This window comes from Eretmochelys imbricata, chromosome 2 (genome assembly GCF_965152235.1).
Source record: "Eretmochelys imbricata isolate rEreImb1 chromosome 2, rEreImb1.hap1, whole genome shotgun sequence".
In the NCBI taxonomy this organism is placed as follows: Eukaryota; Metazoa; Chordata; order Testudines; family Cheloniidae; genus Eretmochelys; species Eretmochelys imbricata.
Window position 1 is genome coordinate 221,432,121 of NC_135573.1, and position 17,516 is coordinate 221,449,636.

Sequence of the window (17,516 nt, forward strand, 5' to 3'; positions counted from 1 at the left end):
TCTTCCAGCTAACAGATGAGTTTAAAATCAACTTTAGACTTGCTGGGAAAGGAAGAACGAACAATTATGTGAAAGCCACCACAAGCACAACTAAAGGCTTGCTTACAAGGAGAAATAGCCCAGAATAGCTAGCTTGCCATGTGGACACTTATTCTGCACTAAGAGTGCCTTTCTGTGGCTTAATCTTTTTTGGAATAGCTGTTGTGTTTTAAAGTCACATCCTATCTTATTCTGCAATAGACAGATCCTAACACATGGCAGTAGTTGTCCAAACTGGGTAACATCTTATTAATTCTGGAATGAATAACAGAGGCGTGAAGACTAAATAAAAATTCTTGTAACAAGTTTCAGTAGTTCTCTTTTTATTGCATTCGTTGTCTAACAATAATACTCATTGGCAAGAAATTTATTTACACTAACAAATTAATTTTAATCAAAGGTGATTGGGTTTTTTTAAATCTGTAAGAAAACAAAGGGCCACCATGATGTTTTGCTTTGAATGCCTCCAAATAACCAAATGTAAAGGAATGTTGTTTTTGGAAACTCAACAATCCAGAGAAGTACATATTAACCAAGCACAAGAGAACAAGCTCAGACAGGGCACTATTGTCTCTTCCATGCAGATGATTAGACACCAAGATGTACAAATGAAAAGTCCAGGATTACATGCAATTCATACACATTTGACCTTAAAAAAATTCTGAAGCATAACTATCTCCCTCTCTAAGATAAAAAGAAACAATAAAAGAAGCCAGTTTTTACAGTGGCGCACAGTGCATTTCTGTTTTTTAGCTGCCCAGTCTTTTAGCAATATGTATAACACTTGTTAGTTACCAGTGATTTATAAGTGCAACATCACTGAAAAATACAAAAGCAGGAGTTATGACAGTAAATGAGTCAGGGAAAGCAAATATATTTTGGGGAGGTTCACTGCGCACCATGTCATCTCCATTTGAGGAAGCTTATTTGTTCCTTATCGTCTTTCGTGCCATGTAATTCTTGTTTCTTCTGGACACTTCATCAATATTGTGAGTCTTCCTGCATTTACACCCACGTCTGCTCCCACTGTAGTCAATGGCAAAACTCACACTGAAAACAATAGGAGCAGGATTAGGCCCCTTTTTTTTGCTCAATTTGGGGTTGATCCTGTAAAATGCTAAGCACCTTCCTCCAAAGCCAAACAGTGCTGAAGGCCCTTAACATCGCACAAGATTAAGCCAGATAAACTAGGAGATTTGTGCCTAATAAAGAGTCCAAATTTCTGAAAGAAACAAGCAGCACAAAGAGCTAAAGGCAAAACCTCCCAACAAGACATACACATCCTCCCTTTAGTCATGATTTACTGGCTATAACAGAAGTCCCAGGCCCACTGCCAGGTAGTGAAAGAGGGCCTATCTTAGGGCCAGGAGGGAATCAGAGGGCTCAGTTTCATGACTGTGATATCACAGCTTTCAAATAGGACAGTTTTGAAAATGTAAGAAGATGCAATAAAACATATACAGAGCTTTGATGAAAAGGACTGTGCAACATGCACATGACGTCTAGCTAATGGTGTGATGACTGGATGAGTCACTTCTGACATCACAATCCTGCCCAATAATCAACTGCTCAAAGCTCTCCAAATAGACATCTAAGCTAAGTTTACAAAATGTACAAAAAGTTTTCTTGTAACACTAATTCTAATAAATCAATCCTGGCAAAAGAACACAAGGCCAACATGCAGAGAGATGTACAGAGGAACAGTCTGTATATGATTTTAATAAAAATTTTTGTTTAAAATCTTGTGATCCATCAAGTATATAAAACATAACATGAAAACTGTGAGTGAGGCCAAAAACACATCTGATCTATTATACAACTGGTACAAACTGCTAGAGCTTTGCTCTTATGAGTTTCATGATATTATCAGAATCCTTGATGTGCGTTTTATGTGTATGTAGCCCTAAAACTCACAGTTACCTACACATTAACTAATCTCTTCAATACAGTGTGTATATTTGTGTGTGTATATGTACACACACAAATGCAAAAGTATTTGTTAAAAAGCAAACCACAAGCCCCATCACTTAAACATTTTCATTTCTAGACATGCTCATTTCTTTCTTTCTGAATCATTGATAAAAAAAATTCTCTGTGAACTCTGCCCTTTCATTTGAACTGTTAAAGACTTCCAGGTTGCTCAAATACATGCTGTCTTTTTCAAACAACTTTCTATTTTTCAGAGTTTTGGACCAAGTTACAGGTTTTCTGAGATTTTAAAGCTTACGGAACAAAAGCTATAAACAAGTTTGCCTGCTCTCTGGTTGAGGCACAGCACAGGACTAGGCAAGTGCTATTAAAAGGCTCAATCCTTCCCTCACTGAACTCAATGACAAAACTCCAGTAGGAACAGGATCAGGTCCCAAAACAACAACATTTTGCTTGTCTCCCTCTCTGACACACAATTTTTCTATCCTTTTGAAAACACTGCTAAGGAATTGACACATAAACCTTGTTGTTGAAAACTGTCCTTAAATCCCAGATCTGGCACCCTGTACAAATCGCTCTTTAAGATACTTTTTAAAGAAATATGGCTACGCAAATACAAAACTTTCTTTCTGATTTTCAGTTCCATAGCACAGGATACTAGACTAGAACAGTATATCCCAGCCACACATATGCAAAATGATACCTATGCCTTCTTTGATTTCAAGGAACACAATCAGTACTCCTGCTGCTGAGCTTCTGTGGTGGGCATCATTGCCTCTGGTTGCCTGTCTTTAATGCAGCTGAGTGTGCTCTAACCAGCAACTGCTGATGAGTTAGACACCACACAATTGCACAGATGGCAGCAGGCGCTTGTGCGCGCAGTGGACGTGCGGAGACCCGAGGTTGCCAGATGATAAATATCCAAAATTCCCACTAACATCAATAGGAGTTGAGGACTGATGTGGCTTCTGAGAAATGCTGTTCTAGATCCTGTGAACACTCTTGCTTAGAAATGCAGCATTGTCTCAGCTCCATCATGGCACAATAAATGGTTACTGACATAAAAGCACCTACCCAAGCTGATATATAAACATAACCCAGCTCTGCACAGCTTTTGTTACTTTTTTGCTCCACTATTTAGTTTTACTCCATTAATTGTGATGGGCTTTATGTACATGAACATCACTAGCTCTGCTAAGGCGTCAGATGAAATGCAAAAACCGGTGGACAATACTAATCTGTATTATGCAACATTAAATGGACTGAGTTCCTCATTGCTTTGCACTTGATGTAATCATTTACACTGGTACACAGTGGGTGTCCGACATCCATCACCTAATCAGAATGAGAGCCTTTAGCACTCATTTGCCCAGATGCAAATGGCTCCATAAGGTGCCAGGCAATGGGGAATGAGCCCCATAAATATTTGGCAGTTTGTACAGAATAAACCATGGCCTTTTGTTGCAGAATGGTTTCAATGCTACTGCTGGATTTCAGAGCAGACACTAGCTTTTCGGGGGCTAAGGCTATGAAAGCACTTTTGTATCTTCTATTTCCTACATCTTAAAAATCCCACTCTCTGCCTCCTTCATTCAGTCTTTCACAGTCTTGATCACTAGAAGATGTGCATAAATACATAGACTAGGGCTGCCAAACCTATTGGCACTAGCAGATCCAGAACTTCCAGGACTCAGCTACCACATACAAAACAGGGTGAATGTTAGCTAACCAGCTAGCTGCGAGTGCACCAGCGCAGGAGAATAACTAACTGGGGTAGAGCTGGCGTAGGCTGTATGGCTGGATTAGAGATAATATGGCCAGAGTGCTGATGTGCTCCAGGGACACCAGGCTGCAGAATAGCCCCTAGGAAGCTAGCACACCTTACAGGATACCTGAGACTGCTCTAAATTACACATTGGGACCGGTGACTGGCTGCCCAGGGATCAGTAAGCCACAAAAGTAGCTTAGAGTCACATTTGTGGAAGATACCCTGCCAGCTAGGCTGGGAGCAGAAAATTCATCTATTCATTCAGTACAGGACATTTGTCCATTCTGTTCCTTCTTATGATAGAGGTAACACACTATTCTAAACTAGCATTGTTCTTAGGGGAAGCTTACAATGGGGTGGTTAAAGGCATTCTGAGTTTTTAATTAGATATGTAATGGGCAAACGCATATCATTTCTCAATATGGGAAAGAAAAATTGTGATAAACCTTTTATGGTCTTGTAGAAACAATAACAACTCAAACCATATTGGTCACAAACACTGTGATTGTGACATGATTGTGTGTGCCATACATCAATAACTATCTTTAATTAAACGGAATCTTAAAAACATACCTTACCATAGAAGGAAGATCAGAACTCAGATACTGCTTGGTCCACTTTGTTTTCATTAGTTACTCTGCATTTTATGCTTTTATTTTTAACTGATTAAACCTATTTTTAAAAGTTAGATTTTAAACTCAAATAATTACAAAAAGTTTAAATTCACCATTTAGCTCTGAAGTTTCTATAAAACAGTAAAAACAATAATTACTAGCATATAAATCAAATTAGCTATCTGCAGAATAAGAACCTGATTTACTATGAGGTTAACTACACGCTGTTCTAAACAGCAAGAATGAAAAATCAATGCATAACACACACAGTAGTCTGCCTTGGGTTTTTAAGAAAACAAAGAACATAAATAGAAAAACACACACAGTCTATTATATACAACCACTTAAAACATTACCATCATGTAAACATAATTTAAGGAGAAAATAATCATCTAATGAATTTATCAACATTGTATTTAAAATAGTATATTTCCAGTTTCTTCCAGATAACTTTCTCTTACCTAAATATAACTTCACAAGCTCCTAAAATAACTGAGCACTAGTTTCACCAGGTCGCCATGACACTGTAGTATAATTTGTCTCCTAGAAGGGAGATAGAAAGATTCAACTGAAGAGGTGATTTCTCCCCACAATTATATTTCTCCACTAATGGCCTCTTTTTCTCTCTGGCAGCATTAGGAAACACCAAGACCTACCAGAAATACCAACGCTGTTTTAATAGAGTGTCTTTCACAGCAGTTTCATTACTTTATGTCTGTAGATCAATGAAATATATACCAGAAACATGTAGAAAGTCGATTTGGAACCACAAAGGAAGCCATTACTAAATAGATTTGTCAGATTATTCGTACTGAATGAACTAAGTTGTATCTATTTACAAAGCTTTCTACAGGTAAAAATACTATTATTAAAAATGAAAATTTGACAAATGTTAGATAATATGAGCATAGCATCCCAGTTAAGATATTCTAGAACTCTGAGCTTCAGAAGAGCTTTTTTTTTAAAGGTAAATGTCAAAGTATATGATGGCGGAAAAAATCCCTTTAAAATCATTCAGCATTTGCAGTTAACTTTCAGTCTGCTGAACCTCCAAGTTTTTAATTTTGCATCAACAGCTAACTAAATAAGAGTTAACTGCTGGCATGACTGACTACACAGAGATTACTATTTACTTATTGACTTATGTCAATACCTATGGAATGCATTGAAGGGGACGGATGTTGCTATAACCTACAAATGCTACTACACAGTAAGCATTGACTACAAAGCAATAATGTAATATCTTCGTCTTCCCATTATGTAAGCTTGATCCATTGTCCTCCCATTCATTTGGTGAAATAAAGAAAATTTTAATAGAGGCTGCTAAGAGACTGTAATACCACACAGTGCCAGACTGTACTGTTTGCTTCATTAATAGACATATCTATAGACGAGAAATCTCTGAAGTATATAGCGCAACAGTCAATTTAAGCATTCCAAACATTCTGCCAAGTATGCCTCAAGGCAGAATTTTTAGTGGGGGTGTCCTCTGGACACTCTATTTAAAACAAGCAGTGCATGACAGGTTTGCATTTAGTCACCTTCTTCCATATTGTAACCTATATTAGTTGGCCTTGATATTAGCAAATCTTGTTTTTCTTTCAACAGCCTTATTTTTTTTTTTAAAGTGCACTTCATTGAAAACTGAAAGCCTTTAGCAGACTCAAATTTGGAGATCATTTCAGCAGATAGCAGTTGTGATTAGATCACAGCTCTGCAGGTCAGAGCACAAAGCTCACTGCCCCCAGCACTCAGTGAAGACGGAATCTGAAGATGTGGTGTTTTCCTTAAAAATACAACCCCCTCTAAACACCAGTTTTCTTTTCAGAATCTGTTTAAAAAGGAAGCTTTTAGTGTGTTACAGGAAAGTTTATCTGTACACCCCATGAACACAATGACCAGTGTACTCTAAAGATCTATCTGTTGTGCCAAGGTTAGAAAGTCAGCCTTGCTCAGATATCAGGAGGATAAATGTTACCCTCGGAACCCCTTGTAAACCAGCTTTGCCTCCTTTCTGTGTTAAATTACTGTACAGTTCCCAAGAGTGTCAACCTCCCCTCTTTTGCCCAGAAAGGATAGTGACTCTCCTGTCCTTATCTCCGGCATATAATTACAAGTCACTGAACAATTGCGTTTGCAAAACAGTTGCATTTCAAGGTACTGATGCACGCTGTAGCCTGTTCCAGCAGACAGAACTAAATATCAGTCATGTAAAAGAGCTGAGATTCCAGTTAGAAAGATGAGTCAATGGTAACAGATGTGGGAACAACTCGAGTTACCCAGATTCAAAAATCTCCACTGATCATTGCAATCAACCACCAGGGATCCTGTTCAAAATGTGGTTGTGATGCAATGGACCACATCCCTCTTTGTCACACTGGTTACCAAACAGAACTAGCCCAATACAAAATAGCCATTTGAAAGGAAATCCCCTCAATGTTTCTCCAAAATAGGATACCTAGCTTGCAAGTAACAACAATAAAATAATGGTTTTGGATTGTTCAGCAGATCAAAAATAAGAGCATGTATTGTAACTGCAGGAAAATGTAGTCACACAATATAAACTTCCCTATTCATTCTATTTATAGCATCATATTTGTGTACATATTCCTATGTAATGACCACAAGAAAATGGGAGGGGTACTGTAGACAACTTGAGTTTCTTTGCCTGAAGTGTCTCCACATTAACTAACATGGTAGTAGTTCTGGCTCATCATTGCTCATTAGCGCCCTCTGTTGCATCTGATGAAGACTTGTCTAGTTTCTTTGACTTCCTTTGAAGCCGCTCTTGTTCTTTCTTCCTAAGCTTTTCCCTTTGCTTTTCCATTTTTTCTTGAGCTTTTCGAGCTCTCTCGATGGACACTTTCATTTCCTTTAGCTTTTTTTTAATGATTGTTCTGTCCTGGGAGGATGTCATACCAAGGGCCTAATATTAAAGAAAGAAATACAATAAGAGAATTAAAGAATCCCATACCATTTCATTTATGGCCAAATTATGTAAATTAAATAATAACACAACTAAACTAGAAGACAGTGAAAAATGAACAAAGCTTGAGTTAAAGTCAGGTAGAAAATAGGAGTTCACGACATCAAGTTAGTGCACTGAAAATAATAACGCTTTGCCCTTCTATTGTATGATGCCTTCCACATAAGGAAATCAAACAACTTTATAGAATATTAAAGATTTTGATCAATTGAGAAACACAGGCACACAGAGGTTAAGTGATTTGCCCAGAGTCGCAGAAGTGTGTGGCAGAGCTAGGAACAGACTCGATATTTCCTAAATCCCAGCCTTTACTTTTGCCACAAGACCATTCTTTCTCCCATAAAAAATCCTGGAGATACAGAAAGGTTAAAACCCAAATTTTCAAATAGTTTGTAAATTTTGTGTGTCCAACTGAGACACTAAGGGCCTGAATTTCACATATACTGAGCCCCTATAACTCCAGTTTTTATTTTTTTATCAGCAATATGCTCGTGATTTCATTGCAATAAATTAATGCACACTTTATATATCAAAACTTTTAAACTATGTATCTAGTTCTAATATACTATCCACAGCCAACCCCCTTCCCTGATACATATGATAGACAAATGTGTGGTAGAAAGAGACTGATAAGGAAACATATAAATGGACTGATTAGAAAAGGCAAAGCTGTATAAGGCACTCTCTTCACCAGCAGTCCAATATTTAGGCTTGGAAGGATTTGATTTTTTTAAATCGGTAAATGTCAGTAAACGCTGATTTCACCATACACACACAAACTGGGGGAAAATATTTCCATTGGTAACAACAGGAATTAACAGATAGGCAAATTGAGAAAATGCTGCTTGAGAACTTATCAGAGGTTGATTTAAGGATATTTACTTTGTATATTTTGAAATGTGCTGTTAACAATTTGTGTTTTAACAGTTATAAAGCTTTAACTTCTTGAATCTCAATATATACACTCTCATTAAATAATTATTGTCTGACCCGCCCACCCATAATTTCCTGCAACTATGAAAATTTAAATCAATGCAAACTGGATAAAGTGCTTGACAATAAACAGATACTATTTGCTGAAATTATTTAAAAAACCTGAATTGTACCAAGCCTACCGATATTTTACCTCTACTTCTTGTGTGCTGATATTTACCATCCTACATGACTCGCATTTTTACAAAATGGAATTGGATGAGAAATATGTGCATGCAAATACCACTTAGGCACACAATTATCTGATCTGTACATGCAAATGTGGGTACACTGTGCACCCACATTTTTTGTGAAGCAAAAGGGTCTCAATTTCTTTAAAAAATGGATCTAAATGATTCTAGTAATACTCTGACCCTCTGTACCATATCTGTTATTATAGTCTGTCTTCATTCCATACACCATTCTTTTTTGTACTCCTAAGGAATTCTCTTTTTCTCTAAGAATATCTCCAGTGACAATAAATAACATTTGAAGTTTGTCCCCAAGACAGTCCATTACCTTAAGCTTACTCCCATCCAGCTGAAGGAGATGCTCTCCATTAATGTTTTGGGCGGTGAATTCAGAAACATACTGTTCAAAGTTGAGGCTCATTAACCAGTGGGAAACTTGCTGTATGCTCCATTCCTGAACAGCACGATTCTGACACTGACTGTGTTTAGGAGACTGTCCATCATCAAGGATCTGCGACAAAAATATGATGCAGTATAATTAAAAGGGCAAAACTGACTAGTAATGGCATATTGCTGCACATACTTGCAACGCTACTCTTGAGGTATTTGTACTATTTTCATTACAACACTTCAGTAGGGATACACCAGTATATTACAACACAACCTACCCAGATATCCATAGAGTGTAACAGAAATAGCTTGGTAATTCTAGTTTTCTGTATGCAGGCACAAGAAAAAGGAAGTCACAGACAATGACTGACTAGGGCTAGGTGGCACAATTCACAATGGGAAGATTCACATCCCCTCTCCAGGTTTTAATCTTTTAACATGTTTTTGGACAGAATGTTTTTAAGGATACACTGGAATTTTGTGGTCTACCTTAAAGGTGCATTACGGTATGTTTGGAAAGTTTAAAATATGAAATTCAAAAAATTAGAAAACCACTCCAAAATTCAAGATGATGACAATAAATAGCCGAAGTTATTATCTATGGAAGACTACAAGAAGACACACAGTAACAGTATAGAACAGACAGTGAGCCACATCCTCAGCCCCTGATCTGGCCGCTCTGTGAATGAAACAGCAGGAAAACTATGCTAAAGGAGACAGCGGGGGATTCCTGGGTGATGTAAAGCTGGCATAGCTAGCTCAGTGCCACCTGGTTTCCCTTCCTGTTCTGCATAGAGGGTATGCTCTTGTTGAGCTGGAACACATGATGCTCTGATCCATCCTTGGTCAGTGAAGCAGTTGCTATGGGACTGCTGCAGTTGGTGTTAATTTAGAACAGTCTTTAGACTGGTTTAAATTGCACTGGGGGCTGTTTCAGCCCCCAGCAGGCCCCTTGATTGAGGATGGGGAAAGATGGCATAAACCCTAAACCCTAAGCTTTTGCCTACTCTGCACCAAGCATGAGCTCAGCACAGCAGAGGATTCACTCCAGTGTACTTGTTCTGAAATGCAGCCCCCACAAGATACCTCAACAAACCACAAGGACTATAATTTGCTAAAAGCCTGAAAACTGCAGCAGGAGGGGTGACACCTGATAATAGCTCATCTTAACTAATTAGCCTCTTATAGTTTGTATGGAAACTTCCAACTCCTCTGTACGTATATATATCTTCTTCCTATATGTTCCATTCTATGCATCCGATGAAGTGGGCTGTAGCCCACGAAAGCTTATGCTCTATTAAATTTGTTAGTCTCTAAGGTGCCACAAGTACTCCTGTTCTTTTTGCGGATACAGACTAACACGGCTGCTACTCTGAAACCTGTGGGGTTGTGTTTGTGCTTTGACAGGGAGATTTGCCGCATAATAGAATAAGATCAGAAATGCAAATCTGCACATGAGACAACGCCACGCCACGGTCACACAGTCCACCACAAAGAGCTCACTAGTATCTCACCTCATCATCAATCATATCCAGGCTCTGAGTGAGGGAGCAACAAAGAAATGGGAAAGAAAAGCATTATAGAAACAAAATACAGAACATGTAACAACGTGCGAGAGAGTTCAGGCAAGGGCAGCACCGCGATTTGCAAACAGATCTGGTTATTGAAAAACAGATCACTTTTAAAACTATTTCCAAACCCAGAAAGGTTATGCTAAAAGCTTAACTACAAAGCACTCAATTTCCTAGTAAGAGCCTGTCCTGATCCTGCACCACTGATCAATGGGAGCTTTGCCAATGACTTCAATGGAAGCAGCAAAGACCCTTAATTTCTGGGGTACAAAGTGGAATAAGAATGTGTTCCACCCCTTGCTTATCATTCTTTTGCCTCACAAGTGGTTATGTCATCTCCAGCAAGGAGGTCTGTGGGAGAGGTTTCTAGCAGTGCCGCTAATAACCCCAGATCTGTAGCAGTCAGCAGTGAATGGCTGAAGACTGATCCAAGCAGCATCCCCTACAACAAGGGCTGGGTAGGTGTCCTCTGCAGCACCCACTGGACACACTGACTGATTCAGGAGCTGCTATTTATTATGAAGCAGAGGACGGAGAGGCCATTATTTTATTTTTATAGGCCTGTTGATATTAGATATTGCAGAGACAGCAAAGTTAAAGTATTAGGAGAGAGGGCTGAAAAAGAAAAATGGAAGCATTTTCAAACTTATCATTCGGCGTACTGGATACAGAGTATTATCTACACTAAAATACATAGTACAATAAGAATTATGTGAAATAATAAGAGAGCAAAAATATTTAATAATGTAAGTTTTAGTGAAATGTACTGTCAAAATGGAAAGATCATATAGAATGAATGAGTCTAAATGATCAGATCTTTACAGTTTGAAATTCTCATTAGTACAGACAATTTACACATGTCCACTGCCCAGTACTCTACCGTGGGCATAGTAAACATCTACTCTTAAACAGCAGCAATATTCCTACCATAGTGTCTATAGGACTTTTAGCCTTGCAAACTTAAATTTTGACAACTGTGGCTGTATGGAACAGTCATCTCCCTTTAAACACATGCAGAGCAGGCATTAATATTAATCTGTAATAATATATTAACATATATTAACAACAACAAACGTAAGTGCTCTAAGAATAATAGAAACAGATGTTTTGAAATCAAGCTCTCTAGAGCAAATCCTGGCATGTATCTCACACAAGAAAATATGGAGTTCACCACAACATTTTCAGTGGATTACAGGTTCTGTATTTATAAATAAAGATGCTCATCTGCACCTCATCTGGGTTCACATGTGAACTAGGCACGATCTTCTGCTTAGTGAGTCAGTGGTCCAGATCCTCAGCTAGTGTAAATAACTGTAGCTCCGCAGAAGAGCTGGCCCAGTGACTTTACCAAGCTTGTTTTAGGACCCCATTTTCAAAACACAGCTTCTGTTTGTGACATGTAATTTTGGCACCCAATCCAATGGGCATAATTTTTGCACACTAACACTTGTGCAAAGAAACAAAACAAGACAACCTCTGGTCAAAAAACAGCACAGAATTTAGGTCAACTCTATTGCACATGCACAAACCAAGCACAAATTGAATGCAAATGAAATATGCATGGTATAAAGTTTACACAATATAGACATGTGTAATAGTGTGCAAAAATTGCACAGACAGGTGATTTCTTTTACACATCACACACACAGAGGTTGGGTGGAGGTGCCTTTGAAGTTTCGTCCTTAAAATTCAATCATAAATGGCTTCACCAGCTGGTCTAACTATACCATACCTCTACAACCTAGCTAGCCCACACTCCATATTCCCTCAAAGGCATCCCAGTTATATTTATTTTAACATATGACATTAACAAGCTGTGTATATTGGTCCGTGTGCATGTACTTAAATGTAAATATAGGAAAAATATACAGAAATGAAATGGTGGCAAAGGCTTGGGTGCAGCATGTTTTAGGAATCCAATCGTATTTTGTTATTTCCCTTTTTTATTTCCTATATATACACTGAAGTATGAGAAATACTGTAATAAAAGGCAAATCAGGAATCAAATTCTTCTTTTCCAATTATGTTTTCTAGAAAATAACTATCATTTGAATACTTATTAAGAGAAATCCTATTGGAGAAAGAAATTAACTCTTGCCCGTTGTAAAAATGACAGAGACATACCTCATCTGATGATAATGCTAAGGAATGAGAGAAACCAGGGGTTTTCAGTTCTGCTCCTAAACCACTCAAATCAGCTGAGCTTGTGCTGCTGGGACTGAAATCATCAGTGAATGTGAAATTCTGCAGACAAAAAGATGGGTCAAAGTCAACATAAGATCATACATACACATCTTGTGGGAGACTTGCTTTTTCCCTCCAGGCTGGCATAGTTCAGGAGTGATTTCAATAATTTACTGAACCAATTATTATAAGGATGCCCAATCTTTATTACTGTTAATGTTTTGTGAAATAATATGTAATATGTCTATTACTGTGGTATTAGAGAGACCAACACAGCTACAAAAACAGTGCAAACAACATATTACTGTGGTATGTGTTTAAGAAACATTTTTGCCAGGTTAGTGTCTTAGTAACGAAGATGTGCGAGAGGAATTTCCAGGCTTCCGCTCAGAGATGACACTCCCTGCCCCTTCTGAGGCTGCCAACTTCACTGCTTCTCGTGGCTGATCAATAGCATTTGCAGCCTTCCAGGATGCCTGCCCTCCACACATTTAGGACAAACATAGCACATGCAGTTACGCAATGGGTAGGAGAGGGGGTGGATTATGAGGGAGAAATGAAAGTCACTATTGAAAAGGCAAGGAATCATTCTGTGAATCCATTTTGGACTGAGCCCTAAATAAACTCTTTCAGAAATGAGAGGTTCTTCCCTCTTTGCCTAAACCTTTAGATAAGACAGAAGGTAAAGGAGACCTTCCGATGTTAGGTGCTGCTATTCGCTGCAACAGTAACCACAAAATAGACATTTATTTTCCTTAAAAATGAAATGACAAATATTATACTTTATAGCAAAGGTGAGCAAAATATTACTCCATGATTCATATATATTCCTAGAAATCATAAAAATCACCACTGGGGAATACTACAATTGGCAACAGATCTGCATCAGAGTTTGGAAAACAGTTTAATTTCAAAACAACACAAAATATTAAGGAATTCCTGATGCGCCTGAGGGGCAATAAAAAAACAAGCAGATCCAGACTCCACATCCTTGGTGTTCAAATCCACAGATGAAAGTGCAATAATGTAAAAAGTGTAAGTCAGTGCAAAGAAACAAACAACAACAACAAAACCCACATGTTTTTCAACTAGCTCTTTTAAAAAATATGAAAAATATCAAGTCTTGACCTCCCTTTTTCTGCTGGAAGTCCCTCTGGAGAACTAGTGGGATAATGACATCACATGAAAATTGGGTACACTCATCTACTCTTTGTCCCTTTGAAAATCTCCCCCCACATACACTCAGTGTCACCTTTACGTGCCCTATCTTTGCTCAATCCAAATCAGGTAATCTTGTCTTTCTTTCCACATAACGGTAAGATTTTGTTTCCAGTCAGAGTTCTGCGATCTTGTAGATTCCTATGTAGGCCCTAAGGAATGGTAAATGCCCTTGAAAACTTTGAAAATTGCTACTGCATATGTGAAAAATTAATGTCACTTGGAGTCATGCTCCTGAAAAGGAGGGTCAGAACCACTTCAGTTTCTTTTCCAGCCCAATATAAATAGTGACGTGCACAGGCTATAACAAGGTATATTCTGCTAGAGAAATATTTCCCACAGATGAAAACAGATTAAACAACACAGGAAAGTTATGTACAATACATTTTAGGGCTATCATGCTGAAAGCTTTCATGCACATAGAAAGGAATCACAGAAATATTTTAAATAATTCATGTTTTTTACTTCAAATATCTTCAGAAATGGAATTAAATCTGATATCCAACATGTGCAACAGGCAGATTTGTTATTGTGGAGAAAAGGCAAATAACTGACAGTGAAGTCTGAAAGTGATCTCTTCCACCAACAAAAGTTGGTCCAATAAAAGATATTACCTCACCCACCTTGTCTCTCTAATATCCTGGGACCGACAGAGCTACAAAAACACTGCAAACAGTGTACATTATTGACATTTCTTAGTTTGCAAACATCTCACTTTGAGAGATTAAACAGAGTTTAGATACTCCCTCCCCTCGACAATCAGTCCTGAAAAATGCGGTAAAATATCTGTAATTTAATACACAAATCTAGCATTTGTTCTGTGGATAAAAATGCTATTTTCCACTGCTGCCATTTGGTATGGTGCAGCACATCATACCTATCTTACTCATAACATACATCAAAAGAGAGAGAGAATAAAAAAGGTATATACAATCTGGAATGGTAGTGTTAAAAATGCTGTGTTTTTACTGTACAATGAACACCATGCATTGTTTATTGCAGTATTACCACATTGGCTCTTTATTTCTCCTGAAGCATTGAGCTTCCCACATACTGGGAATAAGGTAGCTTTTGTTTTCTACCTTGGACCCTTTTTTAGCTGGACTTAGATTTTCAGAGGATGGTTCAGTTGAGCTGCTAGATGAAGGCAGGTTGCTGGAAGAATTGGATCCTCTGCCACTCTCTCCATACCATGTGAATGGTATGCTATGGGGGAGAGAGGAGGATCGCTCTGACATAGATGCATTGCTTGTTGAGCTCTCCAGCATCTCTCTAGTGGTCCTGTTTAACAGAAAGGAGCCAGGATCTGTGTTAGATTATAAAACTCAATAAACAAATTAATAATGATTTAAAATAACATAATTACAAAAAGAGCAATTACTTCTAAAAACATGGCTGAACACTAAAATAACTTGTAGGTATTGGTATTCTGAAAACATACCATTAGATAAAGGGAGAAAAGGGTAGTTTTTGAACTCAAGTTCTCTATATGTAATATCAGTATCCTGACATAAATCTTAAAGACTTTTCTATATTAAGTTTTTTTTAGGTAAACCTAATCAAATGATCAGCTTACCTTTGCTAAAACAAAAATAGAATTAATTGATTGTCATCATCGAGGAAAAGCTAACAGTTATAAGACTAAGGGTAAATTATTACCTCTATTGTGTCCAAGTGTGTTAGGTGTTTTATGGACAAGCTATAAAGTCTGGGCCTCTGCCCAAAGAATTTACATTCTAGAATCACTGGGGCTGCTGGGACCTAACTGAGGCCAGAATTTGGCCCACGGGGGTTGGCTATAATTTGAGATACCTTTTGAGCAGGATTTATGATAGCCTGTTTCAGAACTGAATGGTTCTATTGCTTTAAAATACATGTATTTAACTCTGCCCCTGGATCTCACAGCAAAATTCTGTATTTAGTTTCACCAGCATAGGTGCCAGAACTTGGGGTGCAGCAGCACCCCCTGGCTTGAAGTGATTTCCATCACAGAGAGGGTTTACAGTTTGGTTCAATGGCAATCAGCACCGCTACTATACAAATTGTTCCAGCGCCCCTGGCCACCAGTGTAAATCTGGCATAACTCCATTGGAATTAATGGAGTCCCCCGATCTTTATAGTGGTGTCAGAGCAGGATTTTAGCCCTCGTCTTTCTTATGCTTTTTATCTGTATATGCTGGGTATATTCCTAAGGCCTTGACACTTCAAAAGGCTCTTCTTTCATGCATACATATCATTTTAGTTGGTTACCCTAACTTTAGAATAATACAATCTAGATCAAGAGGGCTCATTAGGGCTAAAGAGCAGGCACATGGAGCTAATTATATTTTGTTGGGTGGAGACTTATTTGCGCTAATAAAATTTGGGTGTATTTATGATGATTGTACAGAACCTAGAGCCATATTTATTTTAAAAATTCAATTTCCAAATATCCCCATATATTAGCATGCTGCAGTATTTTTAAGAAGGGGAAGGAATACTTATCACTTCAAGCCTTCAAACTGATTTATAACCATTTACCTACTTACTAATCCTCAGCAGCTCTGTGAAGGAGGAAGTATTGCACCCATTTTACAGATAGAGAAACCGAGGCACAGAGAGGGTAAATGACTACCAAAGCAAGTTGGTGGCAGATGAGAACTGAACAGTGCCTGAGTGTTGTTTTTTCTGACCATACCATATCTCAAAGTACAGGCCATTTATACTAACTGAACTCTGGTACCAACCCAGAGAAATGCTGGACAAATGACCAGGTACATTTTTAAAAACACACAACTTCATATCGTAAAAAAAAGCAGCTTATTTAAAATACAGTAAGCAGAAAATGGATCAGCTGTTCTCTGGCTGGAGCAGACAAGCCTGATTGCTCGAGGCCAAATCTTTCCCATCCCTAGCCTCAACGAGTAGCCAGGTTTGGCATAAGGTCCACCCACAGCGGCAGAGCAGGAATCCCCCTCCCCAGTAAAGATGGCCATACACACAGTGGAAGATCAATCAGCCTCACTCTTGCTCCTCCCTTAAGCTCACCCCAGATCTTTCCCCAAATCTTGCTGTGCAGGGAAGAATACAGGTGTTCTCTACATTGCTGGGATGGATAACATGTAGGCTCATTCTGCTGCATGGGCAGGAGAACTCATGCTTCCTACCTTCATTGCAGAACTGAGGCAGTTCTGATTTATCTATGACCAGTGGTGGCCACGGAGGAGAGTACAATCTGTACAAATGCCAACAATGGCAAAATAGTACATGAAGCATGTATCTGAAAAAAGGATTAATTCTACTTCAATCAGTCACTCTACTGGAAATAAATCATTATAATAGGGATCGGTCTCTTGTGTTCAAAGAGCTTCCTCATCTTTGGATTCTAGGGAAAGCATCCTTCCCTAGAATCCAAAGATCTTGAGAAACAAATTCTTTAGAGTCAGAAACAAAGGAAAGTACAAGCAGTCTTTAAAACGTTACATAGTGATAAAAACGTTCCAGTTTACAGAAGTGTAATGAGAGTTGTAAAAGCTCATGAATTTTGAGAGAGGCAATATCAATCTTTGCCTTCAACAACTGAATCCAAAAGCAGGCATATTCAGCAGTGAAAAATGAAAGGCTAATAGAAATGAATGATCAGGTTATATTTCACTATTTACTGATTCTCAGTCT

General features: G+C 38.2%; 1 protein-coding gene across 6 annotated transcripts in view; it reads right to left on the minus strand.

Annotated features, from left to right (window-relative positions):
• Nucleotides 1-362: 362 nt before the first annotated feature.
• Nucleotides 363-17,516, minus strand: part of PPP1R9A (protein phosphatase 1 regulatory subunit 9A) — a 250,421-nt gene continuing 233,267 nt past the window's right edge. For 4 of the 6 annotated variants that reach the window (XM_077808077.1, XM_077808079.1, XM_077808078.1 and 1 more), the window contains 4 exons: nucleotides 14,945-15,143; nucleotides 12,585-12,704; nucleotides 8,828-9,010; nucleotides 363-7,276 (listed from right to left, as the gene is read on the minus strand). In XM_077808077.1, coding sequence (XP_077664203.1) covers nucleotides 7,064-7,276; nucleotides 8,828-9,010; nucleotides 12,585-12,704; nucleotides 14,945-15,143 — 715 coding nt within the window. In that variant the 3' untranslated portion in view covers nucleotides 363-7,063. The remainder of the gene's footprint in view (nucleotides 7,277-8,827; nucleotides 9,011-12,584; nucleotides 12,705-14,944; nucleotides 15,144-17,516) is intronic. The other 2 variants (XM_077808081.1, XM_077808080.1) reach the window with 1 other exon arrangement.